Source organism: Hippocampus zosterae, chromosome 17, assembly GCF_025434085.1.
Source record: "Hippocampus zosterae strain Florida chromosome 17, ASM2543408v3, whole genome shotgun sequence".
NCBI classification, from domain to species: domain Eukaryota; kingdom Metazoa; phylum Chordata; class Actinopteri; order Syngnathiformes; family Syngnathidae; genus Hippocampus; species Hippocampus zosterae.
Genome location: NC_067467.1, coordinates 2,375,991 through 2,395,943, shown reverse-complemented (window position 1 = coordinate 2,395,943; position 19,953 = coordinate 2,375,991). Strand labels below are relative to the sequence as shown.

The 19,953-nt window shown below is 46.7% G+C and overlaps 1 protein-coding gene across 1 annotated transcript; it reads left to right on the top strand.

Annotated features, from left to right (window-relative positions):
* The first annotated feature begins 528 nt into the window (after window positions 1–528).
* Window positions 529–19,510, top strand: nherf1b (NHERF family PDZ scaffold protein 1b). Its single transcript, XM_052049162.1, has 6 exons — window positions 529–1,585; window positions 12,183–12,353; window positions 14,560–14,713; window positions 16,959–17,002; window positions 18,214–18,324; window positions 18,454–19,510. Exons 1-6 carry the CDS (start codon window positions 1,034–1,036, stop codon window positions 18,589–18,591), a joined length of 1,170 nt encoding a protein of 389 aa, XP_051905122.1. The 5' UTR covers window positions 529–1,033; the 3' UTR covers window positions 18,592–19,510.
* Window positions 19,511–19,953: the final 443 nt, after the last annotated feature.

Genomic DNA, 19,953 nt, shown 5'->3' with positions numbered 1-19,953 from the left:
TCAGCTTTGCGTGGACTTTCACAATCCTTTACCTCTAATCAGCTGAGCAACGAGCTGCACCGCTTTAAGCTCGCGTACTTATCTGCGCTGATTCTCCAGCAGGTTGACATTTTGTGGCCCCTTATCAGCTCTCTTCGTGGAAAATATTTTTTGGGGGGGGGTTTGTGTCCAAAAATTTATGATGCGGTGAGGCCTGGGATTTCGGAGAATGTCCAGCGGGCGCACAATCCTGTTTTTAAGACTATTAAATGATGAATTACCGTGTTTCGGTAGTTTGTGAACGTGGCAACCTTATTATGGTATCTATCTGTTCAGTTAGTGGTGACAATTATAAAGTAAAAAGAAAACAAAGCAGGATTACAATCTAATCCACTGTAAAAAAAAAAAAAACATGCGCTAAAATATTTTTGGGATACGACAGAAGGTTACAGCCGACAGCCATTATGTTATTGTGTTGTGTAGAATTGAGTCCATCCCACTGCGGCATGTTTCTGTAATATTTTTTTTAATTTTGGTTACCTCGTGCCAGTATGTGATACGAGATTAATACTTAACCAAGCAAAAGTGAACATTATTCGCGTCGTTTTTGTCTCGTATCCGCTTCCGTGGTGCAAGTGTACCGAATGAAACAACCGCTGAGCCGTTTCCTATAGCTTCGCGGCTGCTTTGCATGAAGAGGCCAGCTGGGCTGGTCCGTGAACGCACCTCCCTCTTCCTGACTGGACTTTTCTACTTTGGGCCGTACAGAGTCTGCTGACGGGAGTTTTTGGACCGAGACCTTCGCTCCACGCCGCAAGCGGGTCACGCCGAGGACCACAGCCCCAGTCAGACTTTGAACCCGTTACTCGGTGTAAGTGGAGGGGGGAAAAAAGTGCGCTCGGCTATTTGTTCGAAGCGCTCTCACTTCTTCGTTTGACGCTCCCCCGCTCGTAAAGGAGAAGCAGGCAGCATCCCTCCAGCTCGCTCTTCGAGTCTTTTTCCCACCGGGTATCGAGCAACAGGTTGAGTCGCGGCAGTGAGAAGCAAGACGACCATGCCGAGTAAAAGCCAGTACCTGCGGCCCCGGCTCTGCACGCTGGATAAAGGCGACAACGGCTACGGCTTCCACCTCCACGGGGAGAAGGGCAAGACTGGCCAGTTCATCCGGCTCGTGGAGCCAGATAGCCCGGCGGAATCGTCGGGGCTCCGCGCCGGAGACCGCCTGGTTTTTGTCAACGGGGACGACGTGGAGAACGAGAGCCACCAGCAAGTCGTGGGCCGGATAAGAGCCACTTCGGGGCGGCTGGAGCTCGTCGTGGTCGACCCCGACACGGAGCAGCTGCTGAAGAAGCACAACATCAAGTGTCTGAAGGAGTACGTCGACGACGGGGTCCCGCTGCCTTTCGAGGATGAAGAGGAAGCCGAGAAGCACCGAGACGAGGCGGACGAGGACAAGGGCTCGGAAAACGGCGAGGAGCGGCGAGCCGGCGGCGACGAAGCGGAGGAGGGGCGAAGCGGGCGGTCCAGGGGGAGCACGCCCGTACCGGACAGGAACGGAGAGATTCGCGGCGACGTCGAGAGGAAGCTGAGCGTCAATTCAGACAAGGTGAGTCGCGTCGGCAGGTACAGCTGGAAAAGAAAAGATTCCGACTTTACGCTACATTGACAAGTATCTGTGATGGACACGCAGAGGTGGGAAAAGTACTCGCACTCTGTACTTCAATAGAAATACACAACTATGTCTTTTTTAAAAAAAAGTTATGTATTTTAGCAAAAATAAACACACACTGATATGAATTCAAAATTAAGATTGTATTTTACTCTTTATTGTATCCAATACCTGTTTAACAATGAAAAAACGTTCCTGCACATACAATAGTTTACTTGTTGTGTTAACGTATATTATATAATATATATATATATATACATTCATTCATCTTCCTAACCGCTTGATCCTCACTAGGGTCGCGGGGGGTGCTGGAGCCTATCCCAGCTGTCTCCGGGCAGTAGGCGGGGGGCACCCTGAATCGGTTGCCAGCCAATCGCAGGGCACACAGAGACAAACAACCATTCACACTCACACTCACACCTAGGGACAATTTAGAGTGTTCAATCAGCCTGCCATGCATGTTTTTGGAATGTGGGAGGAAACCGGAGCACCCGGAGAAAACCCACGCAGGCCCGGGGAGAACATTATATATAATATATATATATATATATATATATATAAAAATATAATTACTGTCATGATTCGATTTAGGACCAACAGGTGGCACTATAGGGCTCCCCCTATAGCTGCACACCTGTTGGCCATTAGTTTAATTGGTTCTCTTAAAGCAGGGGTGTCCAAAGTCTGTCCTCAAGGGCCGCTGTTTTCCAGCTCTCCAAGGAGCAACGCACCTGATTCAAATCATCAGGATTGTTCGAATGCTGCTTCAGAGCTGTCTGATGAGCTGGTCATCTGAATCAGGTGTGTTGCAGCCGGGAGAGCTGAAAACGTTATTTGTCTTATATTGCATGTGTGTACAATAAACACAGAAGGTGGCTAAGTCGAGGTGGAAAAGTCTCAGGTGACATTTTGGAGTGAATCCCGCAAATGAGATTAAACGCTGAGAGTGACGTGAAGAATAACTCCTCTGTGACACTAACGTAGCGAGCTGCACCCACATGGGCAAGCTGGCTGGACATTTGCTGTGGGTGCTGCGATCGGACAAACAACATGGCTCCCAGAAACAGAACAAGGGCTCATCAACTTCCTCCTTTCTAATATTTTGGAAGATTGAGGTTTTTACCTTGCATATGTCTTCAATACACATCCCGAAAGAAGCCACTTTTTTTTTCACTTTGGGGCTGTTCGGGTTACCCGTGACCATAACGATTGGCCTCATACCGAAAATTGATGGCCGGATGTACTCGGAGACACCACTCGGTTCATATTTGTACTCATCCAAGACAAATGTTTTACAATGAAAAACAAACCACAAGAGGAGGATATCCTTATTGTCTATTTAATCTCCTTAAATCACACTCGATTAAGAGACTTTGAATCTTTGTTTGTATGGGCACATTCTCCCTCCGCAGTGGCCACTTGTTGCTGGGGTTGCTCTTCTTTTATCTTCTTCCCACACTTGTTTGCGTGCATGTGCGTGCGAGGTCGTGAACGCAGCATTGGGGTTCATTTAAAAAAGCACTAGAGGAGGAGAAGCGTCTCGACATCTGTGTTCTGGATGATGTTTACCCCTTAGGCTGTTTGTGTCTGTCTCTGTCTCGGAGGTGAACTTGATGAGTTAGTGGCTCTTCATTTGTAATGGCGAAAAGCAAAACGGTTGTGCTACTTGTCTGCACTTGCCAATGCAGAGTAATACGAGCAACAAAACGGGTATTTTGGGCCTTTGTTCAATGGTGACGACAGAGAGCCTCTTTTATTATTTGGGGGGCCGGTTCAACGCTACATGTCGTGACTTTCATTTTCGCAGGCATTCGCTAGCGGTCTCGCATCTGGATGATAGTAACATTCATCTTTACATAATTTTAAAATACACTGCTCACGTGGTGCGAACGCATCTGCAAAACCGTGGCAACCTCTCCAAGAGCTTCCGGAGAGGGCGTTGCTCTTCGAACCCTCTTTTGTGTTGCTTCAAGGATCTGTCCGGGCAGGCGTGCTTGGATGTCACCGTGGCCTCTAAACCAGCTGTGTGTGTGTGTGTGTGTAGTGGACTGCAGGATTCAGGCACAGGAAAGTCGGACAGGATGTTGGGAGGAAAATGCCGGGCTGTGGAGCTGTAGTAGAAAAACACTCTGAGATGAAAGCAACATGGAGACACTCATGTCTATGAGTTGAGTTCAATTTCCCCCTTGTGCAAGCTCTTCAGAGAGATTCCCCCCCCCCCCCCCCAAATTATCTTTGTAGAGACTCGCACATGCTCCTTATAAACGTAATACAGCAGAAAATTGTTGTGAAAATCCAACAAATGCTTGTTCCGGACCAAAGGGAATTGTAGCATGAGGTCATCTGACCAGTGCGTCAAAAGTAAACATGGGGAACAAGCGGTGTGTAATCGGACAACATAAGCGAGCAGCGCACAGGTGCAGAGTCTTTGTAGCTTTGCATGTGGAGAAAGGGATGTTGCAAATGGCTGAAAGCGCCTACACGTTTTATTTATATAATTGCTGTGATTATGCAAAAAAAAAATGTTTGGAGACCGTTGTCTTTAGTGGTGTCGAACTGCAACGCATCCAGGGAGGCATCATGATGCAATACAAAGTTGATATTTCAAAATAGCGAGTGCACCGTGCGACCTTTGTGTCTGAATCTCCATCCCGCCCCCCCCCCCCCCGAGCTTCTTATCTCATGTTATCTTTTTCACTCCTCATTTTCAGCATTTGAAGAAATGCTTTAGGGAAGAGACAAATAAGATTGGAGAAGAACGGAGGCTACATTTTTTTTTCCCCTTAGTGGAGATTAGCGGCAACTCCAGTAATTCATTTGAGTCTGGATGTTTTGGAGAGCCTTTCTGTCAGCCCGCTACTGTCTGGGAATCTCTGCCCTTCAAGGAGTGCGCTGGTTTCCCGTCATTGTTATCGGTGGGAGGTGACCCCCACCTCGTCTTTTTGATTGTCCTCCTACGCGGCCTCATCAAGAGAGATCGTGTGCTGCTTCAGGGCGGCTAATTTAGCGACTGCATGTGGAGGTCGACGTGGATATACTGTAGCTCAACTTCCTATCGATGATGTCGTCATCTTCCTCTCACAGAAAACCGTTGCACCCAAAGTCGAGTTTTGCGGCAAGACACGATGAAGCCCAACTTCACGCTATCATTTTAAGAAATTGTCAGGGGGGGGGGGGGGTTCACCCTCATTTTGGACACTGACAGGTAGACGGAAACATAACCACGTTTTTTTTCTTCTAGTTTCGCTTCCTTTAGGTAGAATGGTTTGTTGTGCTACTTTGTCATTCTGTAGTCAAGTATTCTCGACGAAATGTACAGAGTTTAAGCCCACAGCGACTACGAGCATTTTGCCGATGGTGTGCTGATTTTGCGCCTGAGATAACGCCTCCACTGCACTGACACAAAACGCATAAAACAATAAAAAGGTGAACAGATACTGATACGGGCAGGTTAAATATTAGTCAGGGTTCAAAGTAAACAGAAATTCCAGCTGATAGCGTGTTTGTTAGGTTGCGTGTTACTTAAGCGGCCATTGTTCACGTTTTGCCATTGCATGACGTTTAGTGTGCGTGTGTGTGTGTGTTGAAAGGGCTGGAGTGTGTTCATGTGGTTGCGCGCACTGTGAGTGTCTTTTTGTGACTTCACGTGTCCCTGATAATGTTGAGGAGTTGCCCTTGCCGCCTCGAAGCTTTGTTGAGTGTTGCCTTTCAGAGCAAATGCTCCGTATGAGCCACTTTCTAATTTGATGAAATAGTGATTCAGATGGTTACTGTATCGATACTTTTTTTTTATTACTGCATGACTACTTCCTAGTTAAAAAAAAACAACGTAACACCTTAATCTTTGCTGTTATTGTTTTTTACATTCCACAATGTGGATTGTTGACATCACTACAACGAAATATGAGTTTAATAATTCCACATTTGACGAGTGAATTTGTTCTACAAAGCATTCAAGTGAATGCTAAGTGCGCTTTCACTTTTCTGCGCAGTCTCCTCATTCACTGATGACGCAGCGTCGGTAGCAAGCGGCATGATCAACTGTTAAATAGTCCAACCGCAAGACGAAGAACTGGATTCAAATGTGATTTTCTTCTTTTTTTTCTTTTTTTTTGGTGGCTTTTTAGCAAATCGATGCCATCCAACAAAGTTTTGCTACAGTGGCAGACACAGAGGTCCAAGTCAACAATCAGGCCACAAATGCGCCATAGCTGATCAAAGTCACATTCACTCGCGGTATTTAATATTTCACAGTCAAAGCCTGTAAGGGGCGAGTTCCCTCTGTGAAGTCGGCACCAGATGCTTTCACTGCCAGCAAGCGACGCGCAAACTTTAGATGAATGAAGAACTTTGGTGCAAAAGAACCGAGAAAACTCTGTTCTTTGAAAGAACAATCACGTCTGAGTGCCGTCGAGTAACTGTTGAACTTGGCCGTGAACCGACGACAATATAACCTTTGACCTCGGGGTGAACTTATGTTCATCGTTTTTAAAGTGAATTGCTGAGGTTTGAAAAAGACTCATTTTACTCTACATCGCTTTATTGGATCAAATATTACTCGAACGCTGTTAAAATAATTCTCATTGCCGCCGTTTAACACAAAGACGGCTTTTCAGTTGTCACAGCATGGCAGAATGACCGTCATGACAAATAATGCCCGTGACTCATATCGTGCAAGTGCGCTGCTCACCAAAAGAAATGTTTTGGCGAAAAACATCCAAGGCAAGCAGCTGGCTCCCGTTTGTCACGTATGCAAATCATAATGCGCCGTGTCACTAATACGTCTTAGTGACGCCCGTCCACACAACAGCCCCACTGTGCTGTCATGAGTCCAAGGCCGCTGTGGCCCAAGCAGGGACTGAAACCTGGGCCTTGTGTCTGTGTGTGTGTGTGTGTGTGTGTGTGTGTGTGTACGTGTGCCTCTGGTGACAGTGATTTTGTCGCTACCGGAGCGAAAGTCCACAATGCCACATTCCATTCTGCTCAAGGTTCACCACCCCGGCCGGACAATAAGCGGGAGGGCCGCGCCCTGCCGGGGGTGGAGGGGGAAATGACTTGCTGCTCACCCTGAAATAGACTCACCCCTACTTGTCCCGCTCCATTCCCACTAAGCAATAGTGATAATATTGTCCTGCCACCCCCACCCCCACCCCACCCCACTCCTCCACCTCCTTCCATTTTTCAACATATGCATCAAATGATAACGAAGGGCCATCCGTCTCGTCTTCTGTCTATCAAAATGAAGCATTTACTGTCCGGTTGATCTGAGTTGTGGTTGTGATCTTGAAGGTGAAGCAGAGGGACAAGAAGGCTGGCTTGGAAGATAAAATTCGCTGTTTGAGAGGACTCGGTTGTCAGTCAGCGGCAGGTCATCTAAATATGTTTAAAAAAAAAAAAAGGAAGACGCGTGCTGCTGACTTTGATGCAAGGCAGGACCTGCAAGGGGATCTTCGAGATAGTCCAGACTGTTAATCAATATCCCCTCTTTTATCTTATCACAGTCTTTATCTCTGCTTTGTTGACTCCCCCCACCCTCCTGTCGATTGTAACGGGACCCCTCTCCCGAGAATGTAGCTTTAGTAGCCTTTTGTGGAGTTTGTCCCATCACGGAATGAAAGTTGGGGACAGTAGCTTGCTTTGTTTTCCCTCCTCTGCCTGCCTCCCATCTGGTCCAATGGTCCTGCTTGAAATACAACACCCCCGTCCTGGCCGGGAGAGTGGTGCGCTCCATGCACTCGAGTGCACAAAACCTGCAATGGGACGAGGTTCACAATGGTGATTTTCGTGCGTCGGTCTGGGACGTTGTTCATCTGTGTGCCAAAACGACACGTGACAAACAATAAGGCCCATGAGCCCGCTTGATTGGTCGTGTCGCGGCGTAACCACGGCGCCCGGCCAAGTGTCACTGTGCGGTTATTCTTTATGCGTGATCAAAGGAGCCAAACTTGCGGGAGTGGCGGCGCCCCCCCCCCCCCCTCTCAATGAGGGGGCGCGAACGAGAGGAGGATAAGCGAAATCGAGACTTGAAAGAATGACCAGCTGAGCGTGACAGCTTCACCGTCGCCGCAGTTTGCCGTCGCAGATGCGTTCGCAGAAGGAGGCCAATTTATATTGTAAAATAAAAAAAAAACAACAAACTCCACTTAGACATTTTGGGAGCTATTTTTTTGTAGACGGGCCGCATGTGCGCTTGACGTAAAAACTGGCGCATCTTCATTTTCGTGTCGGGGCCTTGAATGTTGCGGCGGGCCCGTGGGAGTTTTTGCACGCCCTCGGCGTAGGCTGGACTTTAGGATGAGTGAAAGTTGTGGTGCGATACAATTTTGCACGGGCAGACACTTTCATGACATCAGCACGCATCGAACTTTCTAAAATCATTGTTGAAATCAAGTCATTGAACGATGCAGTCTCCAAGTCCCCACTTCACAGCGGACAACTTCAATCATCCGCAAATGGAGATCTTGCCCCTCTATGAAAATATATATATTTTTTAAAAAGGAAACTCAACCCATGCACACCATTAGAATTGCCCTGGGCACGAAAATAGGGTGCTTTACCTCCTGTTTGACAAAGAATAAGAACAGTTAGTGTGAGATGAACGGGGCCACGCACGAGGAGAAAGAGCCCCCAGCCAGAAGTGCTTCAGTCTGTGCGCACATCAGGCCTGCAGTTGCTCGTGCTCGTAGAATGAGTGGCAGCTCACACAGTCTTTGGCAAACCACAGACCGGCTTTCTCTACATCAGTCTTGCCGTTAAAAGCACCCTGTGCTCAGCACAATGTGTCCTGCCATCAGCCAACAGATTTTTGTGTGGGTGTTGGGGGTGTGTGGGGAGAGGGGGTTGTCAATTATTGGTCTCCTGCAAACATTTTGTTGAATCGGTATGATAAAAAAAAAACACGAAATATGTTTGTTTGTCCATCTGTTCATAAGTTGGAAAGTTAATTCATAGAGGATGGTGAAGAGAAGGGAGTTGCCATGAAGGTTCTGGGGTGTAGGCCCGTTCCCTTGATGCCATATTCCAAATGAGCTTTTAACTCATGTTTTTGACAAAAAAATTATTTTTCAAATCTCCGTGCGCACTCTGCCAACACAAGAACCAACCCCGGGAATGAATGAAGGCCTCCGCGCGATGAAAATGCAAACTTCAGCTTCTAAGCAGCTCATTAAAAGCCCGATTCAGAAGCAGTCTTGTGACTCGCATGTGTTTGGAGAATATAAAATGAGGCCTGGTATTGTTTCGGAATGATTGGTATTCAACCCAAGTTCTCCGGGGTTTTTTCTTTCTTTTTTTTTTTTTTTTTTTTTTTTTTTTTAATGCCTTGCAGAAGCGGACATTCAAAGTCCCCGGTCTGTTTCCGTTGTCAGGGAGGCCGCACTTGTGCGCGCTCTGGCCACTTCATTAGGTACACCCTCACAATCACATCGGCTGCATCAAGTTCAGTTTTGATCCATGCGATGATGGATGGACGATAGATTGAATAATGTGGTCACCGTTGCCATTGTCGTGACGCTGTATCATATCGAACGCTGTTTCCAGTTTCTTATTGTTGTTTACGGACTCTGTGGGAAAACACAATAAATAGTATTAGGATCATTTTCACTGAAGCATAAACGTACAGTCGAAGACGAAGCGCAGTTGCCACTTTTCTTCTCTAGGTGGCAGGAAATAGGTTTCATTACATTTCCTGTTGTTAACTATTAGTCAGTCAATAATATATTACCTCTTGTTACAAAATGATTGACTCAGATTGAAAATTCGCTTGGTGGTCAATTCTGAATGGACTCGACCGCAACTTAAAAGTACAAAGTAAGATTCATGTATCGCGTTTAGATGTTGTCCAATAATGGTCAACCAACTACTTTTGCCGTACATGGAATCCATTTTGGAATCCGTTTATCCTCACGAGGGTCGCGGGCGCGCTGGAGCCCGTCCCGGCCGTCTGCGGGCAGTAGGCGGGGTTACACGGAACAAAAACAATGAAAAGGTTGTTGTTGTTGTTATTCCCCCCGCCAAGCAAGCAAGATTCACGGTTATCCTGCTGGCAAGTTTTGGCCTCCTGCTGACAAGCAAAGCAGCAGAGGACGGTGAAAACATGCCCTCGGAGATAGTGAGTGACGGATTAGAAGTGGATTAGGAAAATAATCACTCACTTGCTGCCTTAATTGGATTACGTGTCCTCCCAGATGTTGTCTGATCCCACTCAGGACATATTGTGGCTCCTCTCACATTTGGTCACCTTGTTTGTGTTTTCAGATTTGGTTCCCTCTCCTGAGTTCCATGTTTGTCACACCTTTTGTTCGAAAAAGACACAGAAACATTCTGTGTATCATTTAGAGGGTTCACGTTTAGATTTTGCTTTGATGTCAGGAAGTTGGTCAGAGCAGAGGGAAGCATATTGAGAGAAGATGTGTCAACAGTTCCTGTCGAACACTTCCCTCCTTAGAGGGAAAGTTTTTGTCACCGCGAGGCCGCTCGTCTTGAAACAATGTTCTTCCGCACGATAGAAAACTTCAATACATGACGCTGAACTCGAAGGGCGCTCGATGCTCTGTTGAAACAACAAAATGCATCGCGTGAACGATCGCTTCCTCGCCCGATCGAGATTAGCCGGTTGAATTGTGCTCGGGACCCGTTTAGTTCAGAGGGAAGGGCGGAACTGCCAACGCGGAGTAAATTCAGCGGAAAAATCCACCTGTTTTTATCCATCTTGGGGAGCTGTTTTGCCGTCTACTGCCACCTGCTGTCCACTGAGAATGACTTCACAGTGCCTAGCAAACAAGCGAGCAGTGGCGGTTGTTAGCGGAGCCTTTAAGGCACTATGATGTCAATTTTCAGTCAACAAAGTGACAAAATGGCCGCCTCCTGAGGTGGATAAAGACGGATGGGGGTGGGCGCAAATAATGCTAACTTTAAGGCTAGCCATGCAGCTTCATTTTCAAAATAATGACGTTGTTTGTTTTTCCGCAAGGCCGCAGCTCAGTTTCGCCCTGATGACAAGAGTATCGCAAGCAACTGGCGCTTCGGGGCTTTGACGCGCTCTCCTTGTTGCAGATAAAAACAAACAGATTAGCTCGCGGCGAAGTGAACATCTTGACTTTGCGGCTGACAGGATGTGCTCCGTCTCACTGTACGTCGTCGTGGCGGTTCTCGAGGCGACAAGGAGTGACGAGCGTGTTGACTCGGGGCAATTCAAGACGAACATTAGCTTCATCACTTTCCTCCGTGCTGCGTACTTTGGAATTGCGTCAACAGGCTCCGCCTCGGTACTTGAGGTGAAGGATGACAAATCGGAGACAATCGCTTTTGTGTAATGATTGACCCGGCCTGTTGAAAGTCCAACGTGCTTATCGGGCGCGTATCCGATTAGCGGGAAAACACGTCCGGCGCGCTCGGTTGTCCCTCGACACGCGCAAAGGTGCTCATTCCGCGCTACTCTTGACGACCGAGTGCTGTCAGAACAACCACAAAGACGCGTTTTATCTTCAAGAGAATGAGAGTCACAGTGCTGGGCTAGATTGTAATCAGTCCGGGTAGCGCCATGCTCTCCTGCAAGGAGGATTTAAAATCTTTGTCAGTCTCTCTCAACTTCCCTGCCATGACTGTTTTTTTTTTAAACTTTAATGTAACTGCCTCATATGCTGCCTCTTGGTCAGGTCGTCATTGTAAATGAGAAATGATTGTCAAGTGGCCGACCTGGTTCAATAAAGGTTAAAGGTCATCATTTCCACGACGGAACAATTACAGCAAGCTTGATTGTTCAATAAAGCTTAGTCATCTCAAATCCACGCGGTTAATAGACACACAAAGAGAAGTGGTCTCGTGGCACTTATTGCCAGCTTTTCTAGATGGGTTATGAGTCATTTCAATATAATTAGACGTTGGACATTTTTCTCCCATTCGCTCGGTCACAGTGACAAAAAGGTTATGATGACTTCACTCTGCCGTGCGCTTATAACTCATCCAATGTTCTTTCTGATCGCTCGACTTCAAAATCTATGAACGTGTTCTCGGCTAAATAAAGAAGCGGCTTCATCTTTGCAACGGAAGGGAGGTCCGGCGGGCGTTTAGGAGTTTTTTTCCTGGATGACAATAACGCGTCCTGCCATCCGGGGGGGGGAAGACGAGGTGATTGGAGGTCAACGCCCAGAATCCATTGTCCTCCTTCGGCTCCTCAAATGCGCCGGAAGTGGTCCCTTCCTCAAGTGTCCTTTGCTTACCCCTCCTCAAAACTTCCCTCCAATGGCACGCTTCCATTCAAGAACCACTTGTGTGTGTCAGGAGGACTCAAAGTGCGCTTTTTTTTTTCACCGGGGACTCTTGCAAACGCATCGCTGAGCCCATCAACCTCCCGCATGTTTGACCTGGGAATCATATTCACGCTTAACCATTCAATCGAGCTCTCATTCATCTTTGTACCTCTCGTTCTTCACAGGCGGGCCCCCACGGTTGGAGAAATTACAGTTCATCAGGCCTTGTGTACTCACACACACACTCTTTAAATATCCGCATTCTCTCCTCCGTCCTCTTGCAGGAGGTGAGCCCCGAGCTGCGACCACGTCTGTGCGTGATCCGGCGAGAGGCCAACGGATATGGCTTCAACCTGCACAGTGAGCGGGCGCGGCCGGGCCAGTACATCAGAGCCGTGGACGAAGACTCCCCTGCGGAGAGGGCAGGACTGCAGCCCAAAGACAGGATAGTCCAGGTACTGACTGACGGCCACAAAGCATTCTTGCTTTGTATTTGTTGACTGTAAAAGTGAAACATGGGGGGGGTAGGGGGCGAAGAGAAACAAACATAATTTCATAGAACATAAAGCCGCTTAGCCTAATGCTAGCAAACATGATTGAGGTGCAAAGTGAAAGTAGCGCGCTGCAGATGTTAGCGTTTATGAAAAACCTTCAAATGACCACAACCGGTGCAGCAGCACATCTAAACAGAACCTACACCGAAACTCACAGTCATATGTTCGCTTTGGGCGCTTGGAATAAATTAGTCAAACGGAATCGTGTGATACTTTTTAACTGCAAGTGTATGAGGAACACAAGCAGACTTCCCACATAGGAGGAGAAACAATCAAGCAAACGTGCTGAATGTAGAACCCCAAGGTTTTTCAATGTTTAGGCATCGCAAAAATATAACCGAGCGTCTGAGTCACTCAAATCCCTCGGTGGTCCCGTCTTGTTTTGGAGTTGAATGAGTGTTAAGTAAAGAGGAATGTGAGCTAATAGCCACTCTGTGAGGTCTGAAATCGCCTGGAGTGTAATTTTCTAACTGTGGATTAATCAGCATCATAAAGAATCTGACGCAGGACCACTGAGGAGGCAGTTCGGTACTCGGCCTGTCAAATTGTCCTTGAGCAAGGCACAAGTAAATCAGTCGGTTAAGATTTTTATTTGGAGTCCCGGTGAAAAGCACAACAAGTCCACAATTTCACCATCCACCCGAGAATTATTTGTTCTCATTTGGATTAGGTTGTAGTCGCCATCCATTTTCTGATCTGCTTATCCTCGTGAGGTTTCTCGGGTGTGCTGGAGCCTATGGAGGGCGGGGGGCACCCTGAACCGGTTTGCCAGACAATCAAACAACCCTTCGCGCTCACACTCACACCGAGGGACAATTTTAAGTGTTCCATTAGTCTGCCATGCACGTTTTTTTGGAATGTGGGAAGCCAGAATACCCGGAGAAAACCCACTCAGGCACGGGGAGAACATGCAGACTCCACACAGGAAGGCCGTAGCCGGAATCGAACCCCGCACCCCTGCACTGCAAGGCCGACTTAATAACATGTCGACCACTGTGCCGCCCGAGCTGGATTGTTTACCAGCTAACTTTTTCCAAAAGGCGGCGTCCACCCTTGGACCTGGTTGCCAGCCACTTGCAGGACGACTTCTGGTTCTGGTTTGAATCTTGGCTCGTGATTCCTGTGTGGAGTTTCCATGCTCTCCCCATGTTTCCTCCCACACTCCCGAAACCCTGAAGACTGGAAATTGTCCCTGAGCGTGAATGTACTGTAAGTGTGAAAGTGAGCGTGAGCGCTCATTAGCGTGAGCGTGTACCGTGCCTGTTGCTCAAAAATCGGCTCATATTGCCGTCATGCGGTATAGATGATGAATGGATCGCTTCATCTCTTATCAAACCTGCATCGATTTGAAACGGAGAGACGGTGAAACCTCCGAGGGGGAGCACAATCTTTTACAGGGTGCTGGTAGAATTCTGATATGTTCAGATTTAGCAATTAGCACCAAGGAGCTAATTTCTTCCGTCCCCAAACTACTATTTTTTTGTGCGTGTTTTATTTTGATATTTGGAGCCACATTTCATCCTTCATACAAGTGGAGAAATAAAGAGGCTGTCTAAAATATGGACGACGACAGAGGGTTTGCACGGATTTCGCAGTCCTCCCCTGCGAGGGCCCCCAGACAGTCTCACCACCCACTGAGGATTGGGCTTTGAGGGGGGCGGACCGCCATTGTTGTTGCTATTACTGGCCAAGCTGCTATTGTCCGGCTTCCTCTGTGGGACGAGCTTAGACAAGCAGGTCCACCCTGTGACGTAATCACACACACACACACACACAGTCGGAGACATTTCTCACATGTTTTCCCATGGCGATTTCATCCCGGCACACTGACGAGAAAGTTAGGCCTTCACATCAATTCGGTCACATGAGACGCACTCAGCGGTAAACCCCGACCGGTTCTATTTGATGGATCCCAGAAATGTTTGTCCGAGTTGATGTTTGAAAGAATGCGAGTCCATGAATCTGTGTGCTCAGACTCAGGATTTCCTGACCTGGAGCAGACAAAGTGATAATATTGACCAAGAAATCCTGTGTGGGGAAACAAAGCGAACCCGTGGGGATATTTTTATTTTCTGCATTTGTGCGTGTCGCGTTTGTGTGTCCTCAGGTGAACGGCGTGTCGGTGGAGGGCAAGACGCACTCCGAGGTGGTGGCGACCATCAAAGCCGGCGGGGACGAGGCCCGCCTGCTCGTGGTCGACCCCGACGCCGATGCCTTCTTCAAGAGGTGCCGAGTGATCCCCACCTTGGAACACCTGACCGGTGAGAGGACACGACCCCCCCCCCCCCCCCCGCCCTCGCGCAGAATTGCACCGTCAGCCTGAAAGCAGTTACTTTTTTGCAGTTAAATGACTGCGTTTATGTCTTAATGATCCATCGCAGCTTTATTGTGAGGAGACACCCTGTGTTGTCAACAGGCCAAAAGCGTTTAAAAAAAAGTCGGACTTTGCCTCCTGGTGGCTCCTAAAAGCTGCTGTCGCACTCGCTCCGTCCGTCCTTCCATGCATTATCCAAACCGCTTCATTCGGCTCATATTTCTGTCTTCATCTTCTTCCGCCAAGAATTACAGAGAGCACCCTGATTTCCTCCGACTTAGCAATCGTACTTTTTAATGAAGTGGTACTCTTGAAAAAGCAGAAGCGCTGAAACAACTCCTTGACTTAAGTAGAAGTTAAAAAGAATAATAATACAGACTCCGAAGTGCACTACATAGCGGAAGCTAAAAGTATATGTTTGTCAATTATTTACAACATATATTTTGATAAGTTGGCACAAAACGAAAAAAAAAAAGCCATTTCCCACTTTTATTATCCTGCGCGCTGCTCCCAAATGAGAAGAAAAACATCACCGGACACAGCTTTGCTGCAAGCTGGATTCTCACACGATAAGCAAGACTGAACTGGCAGCAGAGCAGAAGTGTGATGATATGATAAATGAAAAAAAAAACACGCCGTATCTTCAATCACGTTGATGTGTATTTTTTTTTAGTACTTGAACACTCGAAGCTGGTGATTTCCCAGCTGGCGCGACAAATCTTACAAGAATAATGAGTCTGGTCAACAACTTCAACAATTATCTTAAATGAGGCCGTGGATGGAAAATAACTTCCGAAGATCGTTCGTGTTCACTCTTTTTATCTTTTTTCTGCCATTTTATTAGACCAGGTTGACTTTAGCTCTCACTATTAACACATTTTTTAATGACGTGTTGTCATCTGCCGAGAGCGAAACTAGTAATGAGCCTATTTTGCCAAAGTTAGGAATAGAAAGTTTGGTTTGTGACCAGATATTGCACGTTTTGAGTTAAAAGAAAATTGCATAGGACTATACGCTCCTACTTTTTACCAAGACAGGTCGAAAGAGTAGCTGCTTGGGTTTTTTTTCTGAGTCATTCCTGACAACGCCCCTAGAGGGAGCCCCAGCACAGTCACGTACGTGTGTGTGTGTGTGTGTGTGCAACTGTGCACGTGGTTGTGTGTCCAAATTAGTGCCACTCTGCGGCAAGACACTCGTGTAGTCATGGTGCTGCCAGCTGTTGGCATGGCAACCCAGGAGAAAAAGAAAGACACGCACTTCATCTAGAAAACATTTATTTAAGAGACAGCACTTTTGATCATCACGCCCCTCGAGTTGTAAGCGGTGGACGAGCTGTTTGGTGGAGCATGACAGGCCCGGTGAGAACCGCGAATGCCTTCACTGAACCCCTTGCAAATGTTTCATAAACTTCTGGAGTGTTTCCATGACGGTCGCTCTCGCAGTCTTTCATTAAAACTACAAGTGCACTGCGGGGAAGATATTCCGCCGAGGCGTTTCCCAGGTAACCGTCTGTTTTTCGCACGCTGCCTACTCGGAGGGCACCTGCCTACACTGACTCTTAACTCCAGTGCCCTTGCACGCTCTCACACACACACACACTGACCAGCCTGCACCATTGTTTGGTTTCCAAGGAGTTCACTCCGAGTGGCCTCTCAGCCTGGAGCTGCATGAAGACATGGAGAGGCTACTTTCTAAACCAACACACACACACACACACACAAATAATAATCCAGCACACACACAACTACCGTGCATAGACAGGAAGGACTCAAGGCGCAGATTAATACTGAAGGACAAGCTATTATCTCCTCTAATAGGCCGTCAGCCGCAGCATAAAGAGACCTGAAAGATGGAAGGTAAGGGATGGCTCTAACATGACGTTTTGTATGTTGTGTGTCAGAAAAGCTGGTGTGCCAGTACCAGGGTAGAAAAAAAGCAATGGCGTGACATTTAGAAGCACTTTGGTTGACCTTAGGAGTAGAGCAGCTAAGCAGTGAACATCTCACTGAAGATGAACCACGCGTGAATAATAGATGACGTGGTCATGCCTGTGCCATGTAATAGAGTCGCCGTTGGCGGCGTTCAAGGCGAGCGGAGCTCTGGGCTCTCTGCCGCACGATTTGAAGTGAAAGTGTCCCGCGGGGGGAGATCGTCGAGAGGTGACGTTTGTGTTGTTTTCCCACCGCCTGCAGGTCCACTACCTGAGCCCGGCGTCAATGGAGGAATGGACGAGAAGGTGAGACTTGAGAGCACGATGGAGCATCTCATTCCTTTGAGAGGAGGTCAACGTTTCTTTCGATGAGTTATTAATCGCCAAGTTCCACTCGGACTGGACGTACTTTCCTGTGATTGTCTTTCAGTGTGGGCCGTGCCGTAGAGAAGGCTACACCCTAAGACCCTAAATGCTCTTTTTTTTTCTTGAGGGGGGTGTTTTAAGCAGCAGAGAACATTCGAGAGGAACCCTACTAGGCCACATGCTCGACGAGGCTTTCCCAGCCACTCGGCAAAGAAATTATTTTTGTTGACTTGGTACGAATACTTTTAGTGTTGGAGCCCACGCAAACTGGAGCATAGTCCGCATTCTTCAACAAGCCAGTGGAACGCTACATGAGCTAGTGAGCGACCATGTGAACCAAATATGTAAAACGGGGGCCTTCCTCTCTGTTAGGAACTGTATGTTCAGCCCCGAAAGTCCTCTTTGGTTACATAACGATGAAAAAGCTGAGCGGTATTGCACAAGGTCATGTGTCAGGTGGACTTTAGACGGGTGTTGGTTTGGGTTAAAAATTCTCTGAGTTGGATAAGTTTTATGAGCTCATGTTTAGTGGCCTGTTGTTCTTTGCTGCGATGCAAAGTCCTCCCAAAGTCGTCACCTCAGCTCGTTTGCGGGTAACGAGTGCCTTAGAAGGACGGGAAACATGTGACTTTTTGAACATTGAATCCTCACAGGAAACACATGTCGCGGCGGTTTTCTGTTTTGGTGAATTTGAGTGAGATTTTCCCCTAATGAATTGCGATTCAAGCACGCAGATGGTTTAAATGACAGGCGGCACAATAATTACTAAGTCCCCCACGTCTCTCTCTCCCCATGCTGCCATTCCCACAACCGCAATCAGAATGCTTATATAGTCTTTGTGTCGTCTTTTTTTATGACCGTTTTAATAGAGCCATTAATTCAAAAACCCTTGCCAGCCACTCCACAGCCTCGAAAACCGTCACCAACGCAAGGCTTCCCCCGTGTGGTGGTATTTGGTACTCCACTATTGGCAAGACGCTGCTATTGAATAGAATCCCAAAGGAAAAACAAGAGAATAGAATACAGTACATGTTTCTTTTTTGGTTTTTTCTGTGCAAGTTCAGATCAGAACTGCACATGCACATTCGGATTGCCGTTTCTTTCCAGGCGCCTCCTCTCAAGACCTCTCATGCCAATGTTTGTGTCGCCAGGTGAACGGCAGAGGCACCGAGAGGGACTCCAAGATGTCAGTCAGCCCTTCGCCATCCAACGCCTCATCCAACGCCTCGCTCACAACCCCAACGACAAGCACCCCACCCGACGTATGTCTCGGCGCATTTACAGAACATATCCGAGGCGGTGGCGGGCTTGTCAATAAACAGCTCGGAGCTTGTGTTTTGCTGCATTTTTTTGGATGACCGAACTGAATAATTTGTCTGGCTCTTCCGCAGGGTGTGGCGACGGAGGCCATCCCAGCTCTAAACATGAGCCTGCAGCAGGTGAAAGAGCTGGCCCATCAGAAACGCTCCAATAAGAGAGCCCCGGCCATGGACTGGACCAAGAAAAATGAACTATTCAGCAACCTATAGGGCCTTCGGCTCGCCCGACACACAACTACTACTACTACTATGACAACTGCAACACCATTTTGTGTTGTGGTGATGCCCTCAAGCATCAGAAAAGGCCCTTTTTTCAAGAAAAAAATCCTGTGTCATGAACATTCTATTAGTCCCTTCATTTCTATCCGTGAAAAGATAGTCCACAAATGATCTAACTGTAACGTACTACTAACCGTGAACGACAACTGGACTGTTCGAAATGTGTGTGCGTGCGTGCGTGTGTGTGCCTGCTGCTACACCCACTCACCTGACAATCACTTTAGTTTATTGGATAATCAGTCAGAGTGGATCAAACGTCTTAAAGTGTATTTCTGTACTCTTGTTAACAATCATTTTGTGGGGGTATTTGCTTCTAATAACAGCACATCTGATTCCATGTTAGCACAATTTTTTGAGATGTTAGAGAGAAGAAAAAAATAGGGTGAATGTCATTGCTGTGCTTCATGAATGGGTTTTTAACTGGGAAAGGAAAAAAAGGCGCACTGATAGCTTTAAACAGGACTGATTTTAAAAGGGGTTTCTCTCATCATGTATATATGATATATCATGTATATTTTTTTTCCATTTTTAATAGAATCAACTCCAAAATGAAAGTCGGATAAAGCCTTGCATCTTTTAGTCTGTGATTGTTTTAAACATGTCTTATATGCTCATTAAAAAAAAAACACATTGTAAAATGTTTATTCATTTCTAGTGATTTGTAGTTGGTTCAAGATCATTTATGTCTTCAAGAATGTTTGAGCTACTCTTTAGATTTGTGCGCTCCTGCTACTCTAGATTTGTGCGATTATTTTCCAAACGAAAGATTGACTTGTGTGAAGTTGTTGTACAAGCCGGCCTTTGTAAGCAAGGAGTGAAGAGTCTATTGTAATAAAGCATTATCTTATGAGCCGCATGTACATTTGCCTGAATTAACACCTCGGTAAAGTTCATTGGATTATGAAATTGAAAATAATCTTTCGCATACGATCTATTTTACTCGTGGGCTTCCCCTACAGTTATAAACCGTGTACTTTACTTTCATTGAACTCAGTTGAAAAGACAGATATCGGTTTTCATCAGTGGCGTTTCGTCAGGGCCAGCAAGGCATTCTCTGCTGGCCTAGACATTCTCAGAAAAATAAATTTAACAAAATTTACTTTTCTGAGAATAACAAATTAATTTTATTTTCATAAATATGTAAATAAAATTATTCTCTGTATTCTTTACATCATATTATTTCCACGTAGTTGAGTGGCTTAAAATGTTATAATAATAATAATAATGTTAAAATAACATTGAAAGCCACTCGATAAATAACTTATTTATTATGGTAGAGTTTTTAACCATTCA